This window comes from Cavia porcellus, unplaced genomic scaffold (genome assembly GCF_034190915.1).
Source record: "Cavia porcellus strain 051 isolate PalLab524CR breed Dunkin Hartley unplaced genomic scaffold, mCavPor4.1 scaffold_10, whole genome shotgun sequence".
In the NCBI taxonomy this organism is placed as follows: Eukaryota; Metazoa; Chordata; class Mammalia; order Rodentia; family Caviidae; genus Cavia; species Cavia porcellus.
Genome location: NW_026947493.1, coordinates 64782953 through 64809629, shown reverse-complemented (window position 1 = coordinate 64809629; position 26677 = coordinate 64782953). Strand labels below are relative to the sequence as shown.

General features: G+C 36.5%; 1 protein-coding gene across 2 annotated transcripts in view; it reads right to left on the bottom strand.

The window, feature by feature from the left end:
* Nucleotides 1-26677, bottom strand: part of Necab1 (N-terminal EF-hand calcium binding protein 1) — a 157428-nt gene that overhangs the window by 48034 nt on the left and 82717 nt on the right. For both annotated transcript variants that reach the window (XM_003479884.5, XM_063257540.1), the window contains exon 5: nt 20497-20594. In XM_003479884.5, the coding sequence (XP_003479932.3) occupies nt 20497-20594 (98 nt within the window). The remainder of the gene's footprint in view (nt 1-20496; nt 20595-26677) is intronic.

Genomic DNA, 26677 nt, shown 5'->3' with positions numbered 1-26677 from the left:
CAAAAACTGAGAGATCTAGCACATAGAAATGAAAACCAAACTCTAGTTTCTAGGAATGAACATCTGTGTGATAAAACTATAATAAAATGCAAGGAAGTGTTTCCTGCATGGAACGTTTTGCTGTTTATTTTCAGGAGAAGGCACAGATTGCAGCTGAACCAGAGCCCATGGAGGGACTTCCAGAGCGACTGCTGGGGTTGTTTCAAGATCTGGGTGATCGCTGCAAGAGCATTTGTATTATACCCTTTGGGTTCCACATTTGGTTTGTATGGCTTTCCTCTTTGCCATTTTATTTTACCATATGAAAGCTACTATATGTGTAGGAATTGGTCTGGTAGAAATTAAACTATCCTCATTTGTTGAGAAGCTGTGGGAGTTGTTTGAGAGGAGCTGTGGCACGCAGGACTCTGGGAAGCAGGAGGATAAGAAACCCTTCCACATCAGTGATTTGCACCTCTCCTATATTATTTCCTTAACTCTGACTCTGCATTTCTTTGGAGTGCAACAAAACCAAATACTACATTTTTCTTTATTAGAGCACCTAGTTTTATTCAGATATAAAGTGTATGTTTACTGATGTTGCTGATAAAATATGAAGGTTTGTACCTTACAAATACTCTGCTTCTTACCTTATTGTGCACACATTTTCTCTGAATACCACTTTAAGCTCATGAAACAGACATGAGATAGAATTGGAGTAAATGGTGCCCCAAGGGTAACAACCTCTTGACATTTCATTCTTCCTAAACAGTATATGTGCCAGGCAGCTAATTCTATCTTAATTACAGTCCTGTTGCTGACTAACAAATTATCTTTGTCTTTGATCTAAACAAATTCTGAGTCAGAAAAAAATGAGTACTAAAATATCTTGAGCATTTTCAAAAAGTTAGTATATGGAAAACAAGAGATACTTAATAAATACATGCACACCCACACATGTTTGGATTAATTTACCCTTGTGGCTAATTTATGAATAAAAAAATATTTATTCAGGAAAATATCCCTGGGAATACATAACTTGCTTGGAATAATTAATGAGCAAAATTTGTTTTCCAGTGGGGCCTTAAAAACAAACTTTATTTCATCAAATACAAGATGCTATTAATTGTAAGATGCATCATGATTTTAGTATTTTGTATACTACTTGTCTATTGAACTGGAAAGCAAATTAGTGTCTGAAAATCACAGGCAATCAGCAAGAAGGGATCCAGGCATGCATATGCCTCACTTCCAAAATGAAGAGCTGACAGATGAAGGATACTGGCTCAAACCACAAAGCCCTCCCAGGCTACATAAAAATCCAGGGGTCCTTTTTCTGCTTCCTCTTATCAAAATGCATTTAAAACTCAGATCTCTAGAGCAGCTTGATCATTCCCAGGTTGGAGTCTCTGGAGGAGCCGCAGCTCCCAGTGTCTTGAGGCCTCGGCAAAGACTCTTGATTATAAAACTGCCCTGAAGGGAGTTGCTGCAAGGAGAGTTTTCAGGCCTGAAAACCAGCAATTAAAAAAGGAAGGGAAACGTCATCTAAATTGCAGCTGAATTTCTATTTAAGCTGAGAGTGGCAAAAAGGCAGCATCATTTAAAAGAACAACAACAGATTTTTTGAGTAAAAAGATAAATTGTATCAGCCTCAGAAGGTTCCTCTCAGCAAAGTTATCGCCTGTAAGCAAAGATTTATCAGAGCCTATGCTGGAATGAGTGTATCCACGTTGGTTTAACAATTTTACATGCTTCTTTTATTGACTTCAGTGTTATGCATAGAATCAAGTACTCAAAACACACTGATGTTGAGAGGTAAACTTCAAAGACTTAAAAGATCACAAATGTAAGTTATAACCTCACTTTCAGTCTGTTTCATCACTGAAATCAAAACACTGACATTGAATGATTAAAATAATTTATATTATTGGAAAGAATCAAGACACTGATGGAAGAAAATTAATTCTGCTATTATATAAACAACAAAAAGCACATTTCAATTGCACAGTTTGTACTTCAGGCTTAGAGACCTAGGCAAAGTCAAAGATACTATAAGACAGTGATGAAACCCTGATAGGGATCTTGATTATTCCTTAGGAAAGTACTCATTTTAATCAGAGGCTCTGATTTTGCTCCTTTGCCATGGCAACAGATACAGCACCGGCACCTCGAAGGTAACAGTGATGATCTAAATTGTGCTCACTCAGAAGAGGCCTTGAGGTAACGGGTTAGAAATTGAACTGGAATTAACTAATCTGAGCATTTCTACTCAGTTCTGGATAGCAGTTTTTGATCCTTACGGAGGAAAAGACTGCATGTTAGGTGACTCCCAGAGTGACTTCAGGCAAGTCCATTGACCCCTCTGTGTCCATGTCCTCAGATCTGTGAAATGGCAGTGCTGGGCTTAGTTTCCACCCCAGACAGGCCAAGCCTGTGTTTATCTGGTTTACCCAGAACTGGGTGGGAAACATGGAACTATTTTTCCTCCTCTTCCAGATGGGAATCTGTCTTCTCATGGCCTCTCCATCCTTCTCTTGCTGTAGAGCCTTGGCGAAGATCCACAGGAAGATGTGGGGGAAACAGACTTACGGTCAATCTGTTCTGAGCCTCCTGTCCTTTCACATAATCCTGAATCTCCCTATTTCATAACATAAGGAGCAGGGTCAGCCGCTTTGCTCTTCAACAACTATTTGTTTTCTTAGTGAAATAAAAGAAAATAATTATAATAATGAAAATGCAGAAACACTAAGAAGCTTCCTGGAGAAGACTGGAGAAAGGTTTTAATTCTTCTGCTTAAAGAGGAAGCATTTACAATACTGGGTTAAACACAAATATGCTCTTTGAGACTCCCTACTGAAGAATCAGTGTCTGTTTAGCAATTTTTTTTAGTGAGGATTAAACCCGGGACCTTCACATGCAATTACTCCCTAGCCCTTAGTTTATATTTTATTTTGATACAGGGTCTTGCTAAATTACTAAGTTTCCTGAGCTGGACTTGAATTTGCCATCCTCCTGCCCCAATCTCCCAGAAGACTAGGATTATAGGTGTGTGACACTAAGCTTTGTTTAACAGTGCTTTGTACCTGTACCTGTGCATCAGACTCTATAGAGGAAGAAGTGCAGGTTTCCTTTTTTTTTACCCACTACCCATTTTGGGCCCTAGAATATTTACAGGACATTCTAGGAGCCATCATGCTTAGCATCATTACAAAGAATCCCCTGAAATATGAGTCTCCTATGGCAATGAAGGAAGCCCTGCTAATCAAGAACAATAAATGTATATAAAAATCAACTGTACTATATAATATTACATACATCAAGGACAAAATTTGAGCATATCACCAACGATGGCAGGTCTACATCTAGATGATTTAGTTTGAGTACATCACTAACAGCTTCTATATCTCTCTCTGTCCCAGAGTTCCTCACCTTCCTCCAGTTCCGATAAATTTTGAGTCCTATTCTTTTATTTCTAGCAAGATTCCAACCACCTTCTGCATTATGGTTTGAATATACTATCTCAGAGTTCATGTGTTGGAAATTTAATCCCAAAACCCTATATAGGATTTTTATACAAAGAACCCTGGAGAGATAATTAGGATTAGGTGAAGTCATAAGGGTGGACCTTTAGGATGGCACAAGTGGTTTTGTAAGAATGAAGAGATCTGAGCTTGCTCTGCCTAGTCATGTAATGCCCTCCACCATTTTTATGATGTATCAAGGAGACCTTTGCCAGATGCCAGGAAGATACTAACACCATACTCTTGGTCTATCCAGCCTCCAGAACTGTAAGTTTTTATTCTTTATAAATTATCCAGCAATTCTACTGCTCCTTGAAATGCAATAAGTTTGTCAAATAATTGGTAAATTTTTTCTATTGTTTTTTAAACCTAAAATATCATTGTATTTTAATATTGCTGAGACATATAATTTGATGGGCTGATAAATAATGAGAAGATCTATTGTCATACTATATATAATAAAATAGCTATCAAAATTAAATTTTTTTATCAAAACCACTGGAGACAGATGTGTTTTAAAGGTTCAGAGATTTTTTTTACTCTAAAGAGATAATATCCAGATATACTACATATTATATCTACAGCACGATCTAGAGCAGTACCTTGTAATGAATATACTAATAATCCTACAGCAAAGTGCTGAATATTAAAGTCATTTTTCTGAACAAATGGACTTTGGTGCTAAGTTTGCAAAGCAGCAACAACACACAAAACATTCTGTTTTCAGAGGTTTTAAAATTTTGAATTGCAGATCAGGTACGATGGAACTGTAGTGAATCTGCATCCTAACTACTCCCTAAAAGAATCCCCATGAAGATTATGGAAATAGAAAAGGTTGCCAAGAATTTAGCATGAAATTGAAGTAGGGAACTTATATTGTGGCTTTCTACCTGTTAATTCTTTTAAGATTCACCCACAAAGTGTCTCTGAGGCTACATAAAATATAGACTCCACATTACACTGTCTAAAATGAGTAACTCGAAAGAATTATCTTCCCACTGATGATCAGCTCATTGAGATTTAATTGTGCCTCTGATTTGCATGAGAAAATATAAAAGGGGGTAGAGAGCAAGGATTAAAGGAGAAAAACAGTTCTTTCCAGCTGCTGCTACAGGTTAACCCCATGCAGTACTTAAGTCTCTAGGAAGCCTTTCCCTATGGCCACACGCTAATTTGCCAGTCTGCTCCTCTCTGCAAAGAAGCTGAAGAGCCAGCTATTTTGCATTAAGCCATGAAGGGCAGGGAAGAGGGCTCGCATAACTTCTGAGTCTGTTTCTCTTCATTAAATTGAAAATCACTCGTTCTATCAGGTGAAAAAACATCTTCAACCAAGTGATCAACACAGTCCAGCAATCACTAATAAAAAGGTTTCATCATATCATTTCTTTAGAAGGGGGGGGGGGCTACCATTTGTCCCCTGTTGTGTTCCTCTTGCTACAAAGCACTTTGACATGGTGGCTGCTCTTCTTGAGTCATAAATTAGGTGGATGGAAGCACTCGGTCTTGTGAACACAACTTCTGTTTGTTTGTTTACTGATTTTCAAGGGACATCTGTGCCTCCTTGGGGTTGTGATTACTTTTGCATTTTCCCTTTGGGACTAGAAGCACTGAATTTTGTTCCAGGAACTATTTATAACTGGTAGCAAAGTCCCGCATAGCGCCTTCGTGTTACGAGGGAGTTGTAGGAGTATATGTTCTGTCACTGTGCATGATCTGTTTTGATCACATTAATAAGAAGATGGCTGACGAGGAGTTGTGTTTCTTTTTCAGTCATTCCCCTATACTTTCATGAATTAATTTCTGTGAGTTTTGATAAATCTTTTATCGATGACATTTGTGCCTCTACACAGTCACATGGGTCTCTGTGCACAAGCAGCATCTCAGAGAACCACTCAGAGAATCACTCAGAGAAACGCAGGCATCTCCACACATTCATCAGAGCAAAGTTCTCTCAGAAACAAGTCCATGTGCTCCAACTACTAATTTGCTTTTCTCAGATTAGTTTATATGTACATCCTGACAATCAAGGGAAGTTTCATTAATCAAACTGATAAATTATTTACTTTTAAAAGATATCTGAATGGGGGACTTCTGACTTACAAATTGGGAAGATGAACATCCCAAACTTTTATTTTGACTACTGGTTTCCTGCTGTTTTGAATTCTCTCCTTTACTTTGCAGAAACAATATAGTGTTATTATTCTAAGAAATAATCTATCATATAGGTAGAAAGTCACATGTTTAGCAACTGCTTCCAAATGCAAAGACTGAAACTTAAGAATACTCTTGAAAGTAAAAAAAGATAACTACTCTTTTGTGACTCCCTACAGTGGAACAACTACTGGATCTCCTACATATGTTGTCTCAAATTATACTGAAAACATCTGTGGAAATATAATATTCACACCTGACAAAAGAAGAAATGGAAATGAACCCACCTAAGAGCTGAAGGTAGGCATATAAAAGAAAGTAGCAGAGCTATGAATCAAATGCAGTTTTAACAATATGGAATTATTTTTACAGAGACATCTTTTTATATATCCTGATTTGCATAGTTCCAAGTTTACTCTGAGACAGGACCCTGCTATGTTGTTCAGGCTGGGCTTGAATTGATTATGTAGCCCAGGCTGGATTCAAACTTGCAGCCATTCCTGCCTCAGGCTCCTGAGTCCTGGGATTACAGGTGAGCACCACCATACCCAGCTGTCTCTGATATTTTATTGTTCAGAATAACTATGCAGAACTCCAAAACAACTGGCATGTAAATAAAAAAAATGGTTTCTCTCTTTCATAGTATCCTATATTTTCTTATATACTAAGAAAGAATTGGGCTCTGATTAACACGATCATTATTAAAAATATTTATTTGAAAGAAGTAGAAGTGTTAAGAAGATATGTTATTAATTGATTTTACATGATATTTGTGCTATATATATATTTTTTCTTTTTTCCTCCTTGTTCTTCAGATTATCCTCATGAAAATGAGGCTTCTGTTGTTAAGAAATTCTAAAAATACTACTCACCTGCGCCCACCATGTTCTGCCACAATGTAATCTTGGTTACAGCTCTTGAAATGTCAGAATAGGAGCTCAGGAGCTTAGGAAGTGTCATAATCAAAACTACCTTAGAAACAACTTCAGCATGAAGGACTATGGACAAACTCTGACTATGAGAAAGCCAGATACTGAACTTACCTTTTCAAAAATAGCATCCTTTAAAAAACACTGAATTATATGAGCACTATGATTAAAACTGTTGATCTGTTTCTCTTTTCCAAACCTCTTCAGATCGCCACAAAATTCATGTGGCCTCCTGCCAGGGCCCTTAATTACCTCCAGCAGCAGTGGAATCCAGGGAGGCTGGAGAAAGGCCACTCTAGACCCTATGAGTGGTGACTTCAACAAGAGCACTTCATTGCTCTTTTTTTTTTTTTTTTCTTTTTGATACTGGGGATTGCACCAAGGGCTTTTGCGTTGAACTATATACCCGGTCCTTTAAAAAAAAATTTTTTTTTGAGATAGAGTTATACAGACTGGGCTTGAACTTGCTCAGCTTCTCAGGGTGCTGGTATCACCAGCATGAAGTGCCATGCTTGGTTAATGCTCTTGACAAACAATCATTCCAACAATTTGAAACAGTCTTGAGTGAAAATTCTATGAACCTGTGTTCTCCTCCTCTACCGTGGATTAGACACCCATTTGTGCTCTCCAAATCGTGCAGAATTGGGTGATGGTCATTGAGCCCCTCCTCCCTTCCAGTTGACTTATGATCAGTGGTGACCTGCAGAATATCCTCTGTTCTCCAGGAACCCGAAATCTATTTAAAAAATTGTTTCCGTACCTTAACTTGTCCTAGTGGTAACTGTTGGCGATATGATGGGATATGACACTTTGTTAAGACACATAGTTTCTGACACTATAAGAAATACCTCAGATAGTCAATTTATAAAGAGAAGAGGTTTATCTTGGCTCACAGTTTTAGAGGTTCCAGTCTATGGTCCAGTAGACTCATTGCTCCAGTTTTACTGTGTGTGCTGCTAGTAGTAGATTTACTGCTTCCAGGCTTCTTCTGAGGGAGCATCAGTTAATGCAAGAGTGTAGAAGAGAAAAACTACTTATCCCGGGAGGCAAAAATGAAGAGGAAAGGGCTCGGGTTCTACTATCCCTTCAAGGACAGTGCCCCAATGTGTAAAGAGCGCTCACGGCCTCATCTTTTAAAGCTTCTATAATTTCCCATCAGCACCACAGGCTGGGACCAAACCCTTAACATATGGGCCTTTGGGAACATTCTGGACCCTAATGATAGTACACTTCAAAACAGCTGAGGTGATAGACAAAAAGTGATGGGTATACCTATGCGGTGCTTTGAGAACAAACAACCCTGCCTTGGAACAGCAAGAAAAGTTTCCCAGGAGAAGTGACAAGCTAAGTCCTGCAGTATCACCTAGAATAGCTCAAGACCAGGAAGATGCAGAGCAGGTGAATGGCAGGAGGCCTGAAGAAGGACGTGGAGAGTCATTGACAGTGAAGGACCATTATATGACAACAGCCAGCTGGGAGAGAGAGTCTACCGGGAACTCAGGGAATTGTACCTGGCTAACTTTGGCTGATTAAAATCACATGATAAAGACACAAAACAAGTGGGACTAGCCAGGCAAGGAAGGGAACCAAAGCTCAGGGTGCACTCCGATTTTGGTGAGCCTTGGGTGCTCTGAACAAAGACTCTGAACTTCTTCTGAAGGAAATGGGAAGTCATCGCAAGGTTTTAGGCAAATAGAGGTCAGTCTATTTTCTAGAAATATTTCTCATCCCACAGGAGTGGAAGTATGGCCTGTCACAAAGTAATGAATTAATGTCTGTGAGGAAGAACCCCAGTGTGTATAGGGAGGTAATCTCGCATGACCTAGACAGTAAGTTGAGAGAAAAGAGGAAGACAGGACTCATATTAAAACATGCAATCATTAGGACTGAGTGATTGATTCAAACAGAGAAGAAGGCACAGGGCAGAAGATGACAAGGATCTGAGGAAGACACAAACATGAAAATGGCCCTTTTATTTGGGATTGTTGGGCATGATTGTATAATAAGGGCCCACTTATAGAATAGCAAACCTATAGGACGCTCATAGTAAAAGTCAGAGATCAGAGAGAGGCCTGTGACTGTGCTCTTGCTGCTTGTCACATAGCTAGCCTGCTGATTTCAGTCAGCCTCGACTGTGTGGGTCCAGCTGCTTTTCTTCTGATAAAGCACTGGGCCCATTTGACTATTCTCAGCTTGTGTTTCTCTTAATTAAAAAATATATTGCTTTTAACTGGCTTTAAGGACTTTTGTCCTTAAAGTAACTCAGTCAAAGCTACTTGTTAACTCTGCTTGCTCCTCTTGAACCCACTCCCCTCATCCCCAAGATGTTCCTGGCTATGATAAACAGTTGCGTTTGAACAAATGTATTTAGAGGTAGTTTACTTGACAGTATATGACTTAATTCAATCCATGTAACCAATCATGTAATATCTTGCACTTGCTGCTTGCAAACTGTATTTAAACTGAACCAAAAACTGCATCAGTACTGATGATTTGGAACTGAGATTCCCATCAGCCCAACAGAGTAATAAACAACAGTTGGCTTCTAACGCCTTGGTGCTAAGAGTCTTCCATTCGGTTTGGTACTGGCTTTTCTGTAACAGGATCATTTCTTTCTCCTTTTAAACATTTTGTATTAATATATCATTTTAGATTTATATACACTACAAAGAAAATATGGTAGGAGTGACACTAAGTGATGCAATGCTCTTTAAAAAAATGGGAATAATGACATATCAAATATTTATATAACTAGACAGTTACTATTGCTCACATCTGACTGAACCATCATGTACTACATTTCTTTCTCACAAGAGAGATAACAACTGTGAGTTAACTCCTCAATCACCTCAATTTCATTTAATCAAAAAACTGATATTCAGAACATGGTAGAAAGATTATATGACTGTGTGAGGAAGAGCCCTAAACTGTATTTTTGGTGTTCCTGAGAAAACAAAGAATAATCCTTTCACAAATATTTTCTGAACATTTTGTATAACTGCTGTTTTGTTTGTTATTGTAAGCCAAAAATTCTTGGCCCTTATCCTATGTTTGTATCATGTAAAAATATATTTGAACAGGAAAATCTTGGCTTTGTCTTTCTTAATTTATTCTGTAGCTAACAGCCAAAAAAATAACTTGATCAAGAATGACCTTTTTTAAATTGAGGGGAAATATTTCTTCTTAGGAAAAAGTAATTATTATTGAAAGTAAATTAAAAATGTGTTTTACTCATTAAATAATGAGTATTTAGAACTCATAAAAATACCTCGAATGACATAGTTTCAAATATACACAAATTGGAAACTATGAAAGATAACTTTCAAAGAAAAGAGATTAACATTATGTTACCATTATCCTTATTTTAGAGGCAACAGTCCCAGAACAAAGTATGTACAAGATATTTAAAAACTCTCCTAACTGACCACTATATGACCCATTCTATATCTTTGGTTTAAAATTTTTCTACGTCCCTCTGCTGTTTAATTTTTAAACTCTAAATTTCCCAGTCAATTTGCCTTTCAGGTTGAATGCCCACCTGTGTTCAAAATTATTGCATGCCTTATTTATATTTTTATTGTTTTCTTATTAGTACATACTTGTGCTATAATAATAACTCATTTGGGGGAAATTGGTACAGCTAAATATCACATTTTAATCATTGTATGTCTTGGTTACTTTTCTCTCATTGTTGAGACAAAATACCTGATGCCCAAAGTGAAGCAAGGGAAGATTTATTTTTTACAGTTTGGAGGTTTCAGTCCATACTCAGCTGGCTCCCGGGCAGGATGGCATGGTGGAGCAACTGGTCATAGCCACTGCAAACAGCAAGAGGGAGCACAGCCAAAGAGAGAAAACATGCCCTCTTCCTGCCCTAACACTATATGCTAGCACCACCCCTGGGCAGGTACAGCACTCAGACCACCAATCCCAGCACCAGACAACAAACCAATCACAAATGCCAGACTCAGCCATGTCCATGATCGCATGAGGCTTGGGGAGACCATCTGAACACAAACCATAATGCTGTATTTACTGTCTCCTCTCTACTACATATTTTAAACACATTGTATTTTACAAATTTATATGAAAGACATTGTATGTCTTTTTTTTCTTATTTTTTTTTATTTTAAAGAGAATAAAACCCAACAAAACAAAACAAAACAAAACAGAATAAAGCCAGTCAAAACACAGCAGTGAAAGTGGTACAGAACTTCAAAACAGGATAATAAGAAATCAATAATAGTTACCATAGTATACCTTGCTATCTTCACAATCGTTTTCCATATCATCAGACATAGCAAAACTGAACAGAATAAAACCAATCAAAACATAACATTAAATAAAACAAAACAATAATTCAGAACAGAACAAAGCAGAACAATACACACATTGTTATCTTCAAAGTAGTTGCTCAGGTTACCAGACTGAGAGACAAAACAAAACAGTGAAACAGAAGAAAACACTGGCTTTCAAAAACAAGACAGGATTGGTGTAACGGTGTGATAAGTTGTGGGATTGGGGAGAGTTAGAGCTCTAAATTTGTTCCTTTGTCCAAGTTGTTTAGACTACTCTGAGTCTTGTATTCTACAGAAATGTAAGAATCAAAATGTTAACCTTTATGAAAAATGATGTTGGCATTTTTATGAGGGATTGTGTTTTCTGATCTTTATTATTTTCTTCTATTCATTTTTGGTTTTATTTTGTCTTTTATTTTTAATTGCTTAAGGAAAGATGAGAATATTTTATAACTTTCTTCTTTTCTAATAAATGTCCTTGGTGTTAAAAAAGTAACCAAGATGCCTCCTTTTAATACCTTTAATACATGTAAACTTTTTATGTTCTTCAAAGAAGAAGAATAAAAAAACAAGACAAGAGGAAACACCCCACCGCTGACACAAGGCACACTGCCATTCTCCAAGTAGATGCCAGACCACCAGCCCCAGGCCTGCAGTCAACCAAACAATACAAGCATCAAGCTATTCCCTTCTCCTCAGCTGCTATCATCTCATCCTGAGTCCTCTGAGTCTGTTGGGAGGGTGGTGGTGGGGAAGGGATGCTCTTCTGTTTTTCAGCCTGTTCACTGGTTGGCTCACGGGAAGGCATGGTTTCTCTTCTGGCTAAGTCTCTTTCCAACCTTCATGGCAAAGTCTGCTTCATGGGAGTGAGTGTTTTCTCCAGCACTGTATATCTTGCACTATGTTTCTATCACTTTTTTTACTTCTTAGAGTGACTTCCATTCCCATGATGTCCCAGCAGTCTTTGCCCATAAAAACTGAGCTGAATGTTATCTACTCCATGATAATGCTCTAGATTAGTTGGATAAAATGATGCTTTCCTAGATCCTATTCTTGCTGCAAATGGTTTAAACCATTCCTATCAACTCTGTTTAAAGCTTTGTGCTGCAGACAGTCTTGCATTACCCTGCCTATTTATCCATACACTTATACACTTACCGAGATAACCACAGAACTTAGTAAAAGATTTGGATAAAATATAACAGAATAAAAATCTTTAGCATTTTTCTTGATAAGTGGCATTTTGGTATTTTTTGTTTGTTTGTTTTGGTACTGGCGGTCAAACTCACAACTTCACGCTTGCCAGGCAGGCACCTGAGCCACTGAGCCAAATTTCTAGTGTTTTCTATGTAAGTGGTAATGCCTCAATAAATATTAGCTATATTAGCATTAATGCGATGATAATGATGATGATTATGATGATGATGATGATAATGATGGTGATGATGGCTTGACAAGAAAAACTAAAAGCTCTTCTAGGTTTTTTGACTCCACAAAGTAACACATGCAACAGTATTCTGATATCCCTGTGCACAACTACTGAAAACATCTCCCTCCCATGCACTCAGAAACCAAGCCCCTTGTAGGAGAGTTGGTGAAAATGAGCAAGATCCAAATCGGAGATTCAAATGAATGTTTGTTCAAGTCTAGGGAAACTTAAGAGAGATTCCCCGAGATCCCAGGTCATTTAATAATCCTCGAGGCTGCCAGAGCTACATCCCCTGTGTTACTACACAGTTGAAGATCATTGAATGAATCATTTCAAAGAAGTATAACACAACACTGTGTGGCCAGGAGCTCACCTGTCCTGTGGCCTCACCTGCAAGACAGTTTTTCTTATGCTCATTTTCTTTTTGAATATACTGTCAAAATAATGACTTTAGCAAAACTACTTAATCCTGAAATGATATTTACTATTTTTTAATTGCAGTGACAAACTACTCATACAGAACAATTTCAGCCTGATAATAATTGATGCTTGTCAATCTCAGAAATACAAATGAGTTTAATCCCTTGTTCTGTCCTTTTCCACTTCAGACAAATGAGTCATTTCAAATTTGAGTCTCATGATAGAAGGAATGACATGCCGTGTGTGTATCCTCTGTGAAAGTTTATATTAACTTCTCTTTCCCAAATCTAGCTTCAACACTTCAAAGATCAGTTCTTTCGAGCTATACGTTCATTCAAGCAACTCCAGTTCTGAATTATATCCTTTGGCAAAGAAACCAGGTTTTCTGTTTCAGTTAAACAGTGTACTCTGTACTCATTACTTCATTAAGCAGAAAATTGACTTCTATTTTCAATGTAAGTGCTCTAGGTAATGATTTAAGAAAGATAAATGTAAAAAGACTTCCAGGAAGTAAGTAAACAGCTATTCAAAGTCATAGGTACATGGAACAAAAAACAACTTCTCCCTAAATCTTAATTCTGTTTAGAAAGTAGGAGAGAGAAGTGGGGTTGAAGGGATTGAGAGAATTGTCTGAAATAGAAAGTAGTCATTAAAAGGTGACTTAATGGGGACTTGTAGTTCGAGGGTATTCCACAGATTTACTTGGGGCTTCTAATCATCCTAGATCTAGGAATCTGTCGTTAGCCAAATGTGCTACACCAAGCTGAATCCCCAGTTCACTGTTGAGACATTTTTAATCATGTCAAGTAAATATTATATGCGAGGTCATTGCTTGGTTCTTAGGCACTCATTGGAGAAACCCTCACTCCAGGGACCTGTTGCAGCCTGTTGTGCACAATGACCTGCCACATCCATCCATAACCACAGCTTTTGTAAAACCTGAAACCATTGTCTAGAAGAACCAGCCTCCAGAACCGGCTCCTGAAAAAGTCAAAGAAATCTCATTATCTACAACTCTTTTATCTTTTTCTTTTATTATGCTCCATTTATTTTTTTGAGACTCATTTGGGCTTTAGCTCCTCTGTGAAGTTTTATGTGACTGCTCAGTTAACACTGATAGCTCCTTATTGGCACATCAGGTCTATTTATTATCTTTATCTATGTACTAACAAATAATTTAGTATTTTTGTTCCTGCTACACTGTTTCTGTGTCTTTTATCTTTGGATAACAAGATAGAAAAATCTAGTAATGTTTTGCAAGTTCACATTTATAGTATTTTGTGACTTAAAAGCTATATTTGGTATCATGTAAATGATCTCATTCCTCTAAAATACAACACTTTGAAGTGTAAAGTTGTAATTTCTTGTTGCCTGTGGCACCAAAGTAGAATCTGAAACCTTGTAGAACACATATAGCATAGCTTCAGACTTCAGATCAGAAAATTAGGGGAGATGAGTCAAGAGGCTAAGGGTTAAACAGATTGGTACATTTCTCTAGAATTCAGATGAGGTGGTTAGTACTTAAAATCTCTACTCAAATCTGGAGTAACAGAAAAGGAAGACAAATGGTGTATCACAAAATCCACTATTTTTCAATATCCCACCAATACTAAGTTGTAAAGGTGGAGAAAGATGTCATTCATAAGAGCAAATGAAAGATAAAATATTTATGAACTGATTTAACAAGAAATGTTTTGGACCTCTATGAAGTATTATAAAAGTATTTAAGTGAGGTATGAAAGAAAGGTTGAATAAATGGAGAAATGTGGATGCTAAAGTACCAAAGTTCTCTCAAAATTACTTGAAAAATTTAACGAAAGTCCAGTAAAAATTTTAGTGAAAGTTTCTGTAGAAGAAAGAAAAACAATTTTAAAATTTATGCAATTATGGCAAAAAAAGGAAAGATTCTTTGTGAAAGAAGAATAGTAAGGAAAGACTTAGACTTTCATATTTTAAAATAATATGCCTAAGTATTCACGAACTCAATAATAAGCCATGGTATAGGAAGACACTTTTTGTCTTTGGGACAAGATAGTGAACGTTGACATAAAACTAATACCTATAATAAATATTCAGCAAATGGTAATTATGATATTTTAAATGAATGGACAAACGCCAGCTTATTCAAAAAGTAGTTCTAGAATAATTAGTTATTGGGGTAAAAACAACCAAATAGACTACCAATCAGATGCTTTGAGATCCTATCCAGTGCTCAGAAGGCCACCAATGTAGTGCTTATTGCTCTGAAATATACTGGCTTCTTTAGAGAAATGCATTTCATTCTTTTAGTAAGTAGAAAGCTAAACATTCCTTGCTTGACACGCATGTTAACATCTCTTATTTTCTAACTAGAATTCCACCTACTTCTCAGATGACAACAAACTACTATATGAATTTCCCTGCCTAGAACTTTATGTACTTTCATTTTTTTATTTCAGTATTTGATGATCATGTCAATATTTAATTATCATCTGTTCCTCTTCATAATTCCTTTCTCATGGTCTTCACATATTACACCAAGCTCTGGACACCTATTTCTTCATTTGTCAAAACCAAACCTGAAAAGAATTCTAATACAAAGGCTGGAATTCTCTATGTCTGTGCTGATACACAGCTGAATTCAGGAGTTCAACTGTTTTAAATCCCAAAGGTGGGGCTGGGGGTATAGTTTCAGTGGTAGGACAGTAGACTTGCTTGACTAGTATGCATGAGGCCCTCCGTTCAGTCTCAATTTCTCTCTCTGTCTCTGTCTCTGTCTCTGTCTCTGTCTCTGTCTCTGTCTCTCTCTCTCTCTCTCTCTCTCTCACACACACACACACACACACACACACATGAAAGGTATGTAAAACCAGAAAATTTTTTGCATGTCAAGATTGTGACTTGGTATGTTATATTTGTAATATGTTCAATATGGAGCCACAAAAATTTTAAATTAAACATTTTAAAATGAGAATTATTTGGCTTTAGATATTTCTCTCTATGATATAAGTAAATCAGTTAACCATTGTATAACTTAATCTCTTCATTTACTGATTGTCTAGCATTTCCAAGATGTTATAAACAGTAAATAAAATAATGAGCATTAAAGAGCTCTGAGACGTCCAAGGCACTGTACACTGTACGAATAAATGCTAGCTGGCATTCACTGATACTCCCCATCCTTTTTTCTCCATAGCCACTCAATCCCTACATTGGCAGGAAAGAAGAGGTATTAGGCTTTGTGTGGTAACTTGGCCCAGGGAAATCAGTGGGCTGCCAGGCGTGCTGTGGGCTTCAGCAACGGCTATGAAGAATTAGTGACACAGTTGCCAGGCAGGCACCAGCCCAAGGCCTGAGCCTGCTCAGACTTTGATATGAGCTTCTGGCCTCTGTCCTCATAGACACCCATCCCAGCCAGGCCTTTTCTTGTCTGTGGATTATCCCAGTGTCCTGCTTGTGTGAGCTGAAAGCACTACCAGTTGTCTGGATTCCACCACTCCCTGCCAGTCAGGGGAGGTAGGTTTCTTATTCCCTTCCTACTCTCCGAGTCGGCAGGCACTGCATAGTCATCAGCAGAGCGTGGATCTCCTCTGACAGGACCATGTCCCTCAGGATCTAATAGAGCGACCTTTGCAAGCAACTGGGGTTCCCTTTTACCAGGTTCTGGACAAGGATGTCTGGCCACGATGGCAAGCCAGATTTTCAGGCTTGTTCTCTCCTATCAGGTCAAAGTTGAAACCTAAAGTTGCTTCTCTATTTCTCACATTCCTAGTCTCTACTTCTTCCCTAAACACTCACATAAAACAGATCATCTCAGGGAACAAAGGGTGCGCCAAGTTTTTTGGAAAATATTTTCTTATGGTTATTCTGAAGTCCCAAAATAATGTTTCATTTTACTTTTAATCCATACTTAAAGGATTACAATGAAACCATAATAAAGAATGAGTATGCTTATTTTATGTAATCTAAGAGGTTATTTTTTACTATCACATATGATATCATTTCAATGCTGATATGCTGCCTGAAAAAAAGGGTCTTTTTCATGACAAATTCTGTACAGAATATAATAATTAATAGTTTTCCCCATATAGAAATGTGGAGACCTAGTAATAATTTTTCTTTTTCACTGTAAGACATAAACAAAAAGATTGTAATCTTTAAATATGAAAGCATTATGAAGACTAGGGAAGCCTAAAAATGAGAACCTAAGTAAGGACAGATTGCAAAGTTGAGGTAAAGCAGTATAGAGATGCCAGAGAAAGAAGTGACAGGGATAGAAGATCAAAAGTGGCAGAGGTTCAGCTGTGCTCAGTCATTTATCTTTCCCTCAGTATCATTGTAAGATGTGCTTCTTGGAAAAATAATTTTTAGAAGAATGCTACACGTACACGTACATATACACATACACGTACACAAGCACGTACACGCACTTTTATTTTGGAAATTTCCCAGAGCCACGCTAATAAGGTGATCATGAAATTTGAAACAATTAAGAATATCATTCTTTACTTTAGTTTAAAATAATCTCTTTTTGAATTTTGCCAATGAATAGGGAGTACCATTGGTGTTCATTGTGTTACTGGAGTTTTAGGGAGAAAGTCTTTGCTCTGGGAATTCTGAAGAACAGGTTGGTCACCTGACCCCAAGAATCGGTGAAGGAGAGGGACAGTGGTGGAGGGCAGGAAAAGAAGCTTTCATGTATGGTCATGCCGGGAAGGACAGATAAAGAAGCTCAGAATCTGTCACTGAGGGGTGGACAAGAACTTTAAGGTTTTATAGAAAAGAGGAACAAGACATGAATTGGAATAAAAACAAGGGTTGCGTTGTTTTTTAGCCGGCAGAGTAGGTAATCCTGGTGAAGATGTGGTCAGGTTGATCTTTATCTAGGACGAGCCCTGAGGGATGGCTTGTCAGAAGACCTATAGTAATTGATTCCCATGAAACAACTGCTCCTGCTCATAGAGGCAGCCTCCGTTCCATGGTGGGGTAAGTGCTTCCAAACGGGAGACAGTCTCATTATGAGGTGATCTGTTCTGTAAAGCTCTGCTTTTCCTGGAATCCATCGTGACTGCAGACTCAGGACAACGATTGGAAACTTTTTAGGGGCTGCTCTGGGAATCTGGAGCAGCAGATTTAAAAGCTGACAACTGAATATTCCTGCAAATCTTAAAAATATTATCTTGGTATCCTTAGCACTGAAGGAGGATGAGATAGGTGAGGTGACATTAGGGTTGACAGCTCCTGTGTCAGCAGTTTGTAGGCAGATGCTCCTTAAGGCATGAACATGCCTACATGCAGAGCTGAGTAGTGTGACCTGACCTGTAGCTAAGGTAATGAAGGAGGCGTATAAAATGAAAAGAGATGCCAAGGTTCATTTACTTCTTAGGTATCTGCAGGGCCGGCTTCTTGGTCCCTGTTATATCACATAAGGAATCTTAGCTTTAGCATTGGAATTCCAAATTTGCTTTGAGTTACAATCATGTCCCATAACGACGATGTGAGTTAGTTTACTATCCACTCTACAGAAAGGTGAAAAACTGACTGACAAACCCAGTTCTGTGTGTGTTCTGTGTGTGCTGTCCAGTGACCACTTGGAATTTGACATGTGATGCTTTGTTTAATAAATATAAGCAAGTACCAAAAGATCTGCCAGATCTGCCAAAAGCCTGGGATTAAGAAAGAGAAGAGGTGACATAATGACGGATGCCATATCTGTCCTGAGTCACCACCCGGGGTTTCGGTTAAGCAGTTAGGACCCATTTTATCTATGCTCTGACACAGCAAACAGACATACTGCCAGTCGAGAGAGATCACAAATGACTTGCATTTTATTTTCATAAAAGCCTGGAATAGTCAGCCTTTCCTACTGAGACAGAACTTTTCATCCAAGTAAAAATATCCTGAGACTCTCAAACAGAAATCCTGGCAGTTTCACTCAGAGGGCTTCATTGTGCTAGACAGTCTGGGGAAGATACCAGTTCAAATGGCTTGAAAAATGTCAAAATCCTGCATGTCACTCATTTTAAAATTGTCACACTAAGGGATTGTTTCTAATTTTATTTTCTACCAGTCCTTTTCTTTCTTTCCCCATTTTTAAAAAATTCAAACATGTATGTTTTCTTTGATTAAGCAGTATTATCCTATGAATCAAATTTGTTTTTATGGGTCATTGTCAAGACAAAGATTTTTGTAATCTGAAGAGACCAAAATAACAGGTTGATTTCAACTGGAGCTCTATAAAACCTCATTGTATTATTACAAAGATAAAGAACATATTTTATCGCACTTTTATAATAAAACAAGAAAGATAACATGATTGCCTTTTCTGTCTATTAAAAGAAATCTGAAAACATTTTAAATAAACTTAGGGGCCAGTTTCTTTATGGAGCAAAAGCATTTAGCTTATGGAACTGTATGAATATTCATTCAGTTAACACATTTAGTAAACATATCAGTCAATTTTTGAGTGAATTTTAATTGTCAGGTCCTATGCTAGGCTCAGATAAGCATAAGAAAAAAATACACTGATTCTTCTAGCTCTCTACAGACAAAAAGTAAGAAAAAAGTATACATTTACTTATGCTGAGTTTTTTGAGGGAGGTACTGGGAATTGAACTCATGACCTCACATGGTGAGGTGGTCAGGTGAGTGTTGTGCTGCTGAGCTATATTCCCTGCCCACTTATGCTGGTTATTAGCAAGGAGCAAATGAGATACCCTAGTGGAGATAACCTTAGGTATGTGATCAATGAAGACCTTTCTAAGGCTAAGTTATTTAAGATGAAACCTAAAAAACAAGAAGAGGCCAGCTGTATCAGAGATTTTAAAAATGAGTATTTCCACCCAGCGATTCCCAAGGGACAAGGTTACTATCCATTTCCAAATTCTCCTGAAGAAATCTAGGAAAAAATCTATTCCAATTGTTTTTTGTTATCTTTGTTCTCTCTTTGTACAGGGGAACAGGGTATAGGATATAAGCTGATGCTTTGATCTTTTGTTGTACTCTGCATTTTGGGAGACTGTCTAAACTTTATTCTCCAAATTTCCATTGCATATTTATTTCCATTCTCCTATTTAATTCTCAAGAACTCAAGCTCTCTCTCTCTCTCTCTCTCTCTCTCTCTCTCTCTCTCTCTCTCTCTCTCTCTGTCTTTCTTTCTCTCTCTCCCTCTCTTCCCTTCTCCTCCATGCTCTCTCTGGCACTGGGGACATCATGGAAGATGCGTACCCTTTTTACCCCACTTCCAATTCCTGTCATGCACAAGTCTCTCTCTCTTTCCTTCTCAGTGCTTGAGTGCCTGTGGCCCCCCGGCTCTGCCTCTGCACATGTTCCTTCTATTTCTCTTTTGCCTATTTCCCTTCTGTCTGGATCTGACTATTCTATAAAACTAGAGAGCTAGACAATTTATTCTTTTACATAAAATGATTTAGCTTTCTCTTTAAATCCTTCAGTGTGTTAGACTTTCTGTCGTCTGCTTCTTTCTGTCACACTGTAATGTAATTATTTATCTACACACTTGTATCCCCATCAGACTAAGAGCTGCCTGGCTGGGGTTTTGCATCTTTGTGTGATCAGCAAAACTACAATCTCTGGCATACAGCATTTGTCATACTATGAGTGAATAAAATAGTTCATTTAATATCAAGAAAAATAAATTGGAAAATATATAATTATACATAAATAAAAAAGAATCAAAATTTTCATGATACATTAAGAAATAGGTATGATTTTCAATGATGTATTTTTTAAGGAAGAGATTTTGATAGAAAGTAAACAGACCATTTCCTTACTTTCTTTGTTTTGCCCATGGCCTTGAGGAGGGAGAGGTTCAGGTCTTCAAGGGCTGCCAGGACATTCTCATACTCGCCCAAGTGCTGGGAGAAATATTCTGAAAAGTGAAAATACTGAAATCAATTCCTATTTGGATGTAGATAACCATCAAACCAAAAATCATCTGATAATTTATTTAATAAATGAATAAACTAAGTAAAATGTCAGCTGTAAATGAAAACCGGAAAGGTTTCTAGTGATACTAAGGTACCCATATAATAATTTCATTTAAAAAAGGAAAAGAAACCCTAGGGAGTTACTATTATTGGTACAAAAATAGGGAAAATGAATCTGAATCTACTGACAAGACTTTAAATAAATAAATAAAAACTTTTTGTGTGTGCTGGGAATTGAACTAAAGACCTTGCACTTGCCAGGCAGATGCCTGTACTGCTGAGCTATATCCTGGGACCCCCCAAAATCATCGTTGGCAGTACATCATTATGATCTCACTAATGTAGTAGTTTTAGAAAAAAGTTAAATTACATTTTGTTACTTTTTTTGAGAACAGCGATGTTGCAGGACCAGCCGTGGGACTGCTCTGATAGTGATTCCTTTTTCAACAAATTCACAAATGTTTTTCAGAGAGTGAAATCCACCTTTATCTCACTGTTTGGTTAAGAGGAGCAGGTAGCATATTGGATATTATGATTAAAATGAAAAGCACTGAACATTGGATTCAGTGTTTCTTAAATTATAAGAAATATAGCAGAGAGAAATGTGTAGCCTAATATTTACTTGGAGGGAACTATACATTTCTGAAACAAACAAACAAACAAAAAAGAGCTAAATCTAGCAGAAGTTCATGTATTAAAAAACTTAGAATATTCAAGTACCAGAAAAACCAGTAGGCATTATTCTTGTAAACTCTTATTTGGATGAATTATAGCTTATTATTATTTCTAATGTGTTTTAAGTATTTATAAATTTAAACAAAATAATAAAAATATAAACCACTTGAGATCACTGAGCCTCATCATGGCATGGTTGATGAAAACTGCCTTGATAAATCTGTTGAATCCTCCAGATGGAAATATTTGTTGACATTACTAGTAAGTGGAAAGTTCCACTGAATGATTTTCTAGTTAGTATGAAGAATTCTCTGAGAATAACAAAAACACAGGTGAGCGATAAGTAAATTCTAGATTACGGTTGTCAAAATACAGTCTGTGCACACATAGTTAAGGGCAAGTGACATATTTTTGACAACAAAGAAAATGCACTCTTGATTATTCAATCCTTGAAAATAGTGTGGTGCACCTCGTTAAGTTAGGAAAGGGCTAATTGAATGTTACATAGGTACACATTCCTTAAATACTTGCTTCAATAACCTTTCATTTCTTTTTTTTAATTTTATAGAGAAAAATGGTACAGAATTTCATAACAATTAATAGTGGTTAATATATTGGGTATTATTATCTTCAAAGCAGGCTTTCAAAATTGATCAAATAATAAAAGCACAGAGCATTCCTTTCAATAAACTAAAAGAAATCAGTATAACTATCTTAGCTATCTTGTGTGTGTGTATATACATATATATGTGTATATATGTATATATATTCATATATAATTTTCTTCCTTCTTTTATGCTTTCCCCTATCCCAGTTATTCTCTCCTTTTGAGTGGTTTCTTTCCCTTTCACAATATCTGCTGCAGAGTTTGTATATTACTCTTAACAGTTTCTTACACTAGGGAGACAATACAATGTTTGCACATACAAATCTGATTTATCTCACTTATAAGTATGGTCTCAAGTTGCATCCATTTACCCATAAAAGCTTTGAATTTATCTTTCTATATAGCTGAGTAGTAAACCACTGTACAGAAATATATCTTTTTTATCCATTCCTCCGTTGATGGATATTTGGGTTTCCAAGATTTGCCTATTACTAATTATGCTGCTATAAACATGGGTGTCATATATTGTTATGGTATGATGTTTTAATTCTTCTGGGAAGATACCCAGAAGAGGAATTGCTGGGTCGAATGGGACCTCTAATTCTAGATTTTGAGGAACTTCCACAGGTCAGCACCTGTCTACACTCCTACAAACAGTGGAGAGGGGTTCCTTTTCCTCCACATCCCAGTCATCATTTGTTATAGGTTGATTTATACTTGATAGCCATTCTTTCTGGGATGAGATGGAGTACCAATGCTCTTTTAACTTGCATTTCGTGAAGACCAATGATGTTGAACATTTTTTCATGTATTTATTTTCCATTTGTATCTCTCCATCTGCAAAGTATCTCAGATGCCCGTTTCTGGTTTGGGGCTTTGAATTGGAGGGATCTGATTTTTTAAAATTCTTTGTATATTCTATATAGAAGTCATTTGTCTGATACACAGTTGACTACAATATTTTCATAATTTCTGGGTTTTCCTTCACTCTGTTGATATTTATTTTGAGGTGCAAAAACTTTTTAATAAGATGAGATCCCAGTTGTTGATTCTTTGATATACTTCTCAGTCAGTTTTCATGTTGTTCATGAACTCTTTGCCTACCCATATATCTTCAAGAGTTCTACTTACTTTCTCTTTCCATAGATTTGGTGTTTCTGTTTTAATATTTAGATCCTTGATCCATTTTGACTTTAGTTTAGTGCATGGTGATAGACATTGGTCTAGTTTAATCTTCAGCATGTGCAAAGCCAATTTTTCCAGCACCATTTATTAAAGTGGCTGTCTTTCTTCCATTGAACATGTTTAGCCCCTTTGTCAAATATAAGGTGACTGAGTGTTTTGTAGTTGTGCTGTATTTTACAATCTGTTACCTTGATCCTCAGGTCTGCTTTTTTTCCCCCAGTACCATGTGCCAGTATCACAAGCTTTGTAGTATAATTTCTAATCAGGGATTGTGACTTTTCTTCTTTCTGTGTGCTATTCGGAAAGTGTGCTTTCCCTAATTTCTCTCTCATTGAGTTTGCTTTTTTGGTACAGGAATGTTATTAATTTTTGAGTGTCAACTTTGTGACCTGCTATGCTGCTGAATTTAGTTGTTAGCTCTAGAAGTCTTCTGATAGAGGTTCTGGGATCTTCTATGTAGAGTATCATGTCATCTGTGAATAGTGATAATTTAACTTCTTCCTTCCCTATCTGTAATCCTTTCATTTCTCTCTCTTGTGTAATTGCTCTGGCTAGTATTTCCAGAACTATACTTAATAGGAGTGGTGACAGTGGACATTCTTGTCTTGTTTCTGATTTTAGAGTAAAAACTTTCATCTTTTGGCCATTTAGTATAATGTTGGCTGTTGGTTTGTCATAGATGACTTTTTATCACATTGAGATAAAAACCATCTATTCTGATTTTCTGGAGGGATTTTAAAATCATGAATAAGTGTTGGAATTCATTTTCCTCATTTTTCTACTTTTTCTGCATCTATTGACATGATCATGTGATTTTAAAATTTAGCCTGTTGAGAGAGTGTGTTACATTTATATTTGTGTATGTTGAACCATTCATACATTTCTTGGATGAATCTCACTTGGTCATGGTGTATAATCTTCTTGATGATTTACTGCATTCTGTCTGCTAGTATTTTGTTAAGGATTTTTGCATCTGTGTCCTTAGGGAGATTAGCTTATAGTTTTCCTTTTTGGCTGGGTATGGCTGCGTCTTTCTCTAGTTTTGGTATCAGGGTAACACTTGCTAGGAATGAGTTAGAGAAAACTGCTTTTCTTTCAATTTCATTGAAGAATTTGAGGAATATTGCCATTAAATCTTCTCTAAATTTCTTGTATGAATCAGCTGTGAATCCACTGGGTCCTGGGCTTTTCTTCATTGGTAAATTTTTAATTATGTTTTCAATTTCATTAACTGAATTTGGGTTAATCAGAATTTTTATATCCTCTTGATTCAGCTTTGGTAATTCACCCATTTGTAGGAATCTGTCCATTTCTTCTGTGTTTCCATCCTATGTGAGTAATGATTTTTGAAGTAGGTATTCATGACCTTCTGAATTTCCACAGGATCTGCAGTGATCTCATCCTTTTCATTCCTCAGTGCATGAATTTGAGCATTTTTCCTTTTTTTTGATAAGATTGGCTACAGGTTTAGCAATTTAATTTATTCTTTCGAAGAACCAACTCTTGGTTTATTAATTATTTCTATTATTTTCTTTGTCTCAATTGCATTAATTTCTGCTCTGATCTTTATAATTTGCTCCCTTTTATGGGTTTTGGGTTTGATTTGCTCTTCTTTTTCTAGAAGCCTGTGGTGTAGCACTAAGTTGTTTGTTTTTGCTCATTCTATTTTCCCGATGTGAGAATTCACGACTATAAATTTCCCTTTTAGGACTGTTCTCATGACCTCCCACAGGTTCAGGCATGGTGTATTTGCATTTTAATTTGATTGTAGATATTGTTTAATTTTTTCTTTAATTTCACCCATGACCCATTGGTTCTTCAGAAGGCTGTTATTTAATTTTCATGTGTTTATGGAGTTTCTGTGGTTTCTGTTATCATTCATTTCCAATTTCATTGCATGATGGTCAGGTAATATGCATGTGATAATTTCAAATGCTTTGCATTTACTTAAGTAAAGAAAACAATTGCATTGATAATTATAAGTAATATATATTTGGCTTATCTTTGTCATGTTATTACTTATTTGATTTTTCAAACATATTAATATTATATAGTTGGGTGCTCTCATACTTGGTGTATACATATTTATGACTTATCTCTTCCCCATGAGTTTTCCCCTACCAAGTATGTAATGGCCTTATTTATATCTTAAGCATGTTCTATTGGCTAGTAAATGGTCTATTTTTGAGAACATGCTATGTGCAGCTGAGAAAAATGTGTATTCTGGGTGAAACATTCTGCAAACATCTTCTAAGTCTGTTTGTTCATAGGTTTGGTTCAGTTTTGTTGTTTGCTGATTTTTGTCAAGTTCATCTGTCTCTTTGTGCCAATAGGGTATTAAGGTCACCCATTACAGTTGGGTTATTGTTTATCTGATTTTTAATGTCTATTGATATTTTTCATTTACAGTTGGATGCTCCCATATTTGGTGCATACATGTTTATGATTGTTATCTCTTTCTCTTGAATTCTTCCCCTAACAAGTATGTAGTGGCCATCTTTACATATTTTCATCATTCTTGCTTTGAAATTCACATTATCTTTAAACAGTGATTTGTGCTTTTTTCTGGGTTCCTATTGCTTGGAACACTGTTTTCCATACTTGAATTATTAGTCTATGAATTTCTTTTTGAGTTAAATGTGTTCTTTTCGTGCAACAGATTGTTGGATTTTGTTTCTTGATACTTTTTGCCAGTCTGTTTCTTTTGAGAGGTTGTTTACACTGATGGTTATAACTGATATGTATGGAATTATCTTTTTCTGCTTTTGGTTCTCTACTTTTCCCTTTCTGTTTAATTGCCTTCCCTGTTTAGGGTTCCTTTTTGTTGCTGTTCTTGAAATTGGAGTCATTTTCATATTTTTCTAGAACATCTTTAAGTATCCTTTGTAGTGTTGGTTTTGTGGTCATGAATTTCATCTGTTTTTCTTTGTCAAAGTGTGTTATTTCACCACTAATTTTGAAAGATAGTTTTGCAGGTATATGAATCTGGCTTGAAAGTATTTTTCTTTCAGGACTTGAAATACTTTACTCCAAGTTCTTCTTGGTTTTAGAGTTTGTGTTGAGAGGTCTGCTGTGATTGTGATGGACTTTCATTTATAGGTAATAGGTTTTTTTTTCTGTAACAGTTTTTAGCATTCTCTTTTTGTGATGAATTTCTGGAACCTTTATTGTTATATCTCTTGGTGTAGATTTATTTTGCTTATGGCTTATTGGACTTCTATATGCCTAAGTTATCAGCACATCTGATTCTTTTCTCATGCTTGGAAAATTTTCTGCTATTATTTCTGAAAATAATTTTTTTATGTCATTTGTGTTGACTCTTGTTTTTGCACTGACAATTATTATACTAGTTTTTTGAATCATCTCACAGTTGTTCAATTGTTATTTCCTGATCTTTTGTTATTTTCAAGAGATCTTTCCTTTCATAATCAGTAGCCATGAGCCTGTCTGCAAAGTCTGAAAGTCTGTCTTCAATTTTGTTCAAGCAATTTTGCCTGCTTTCAATGGAATTTTTAATTTCCTGGATATCTGTTTGAATCCATTTCATGCATTCTGTTT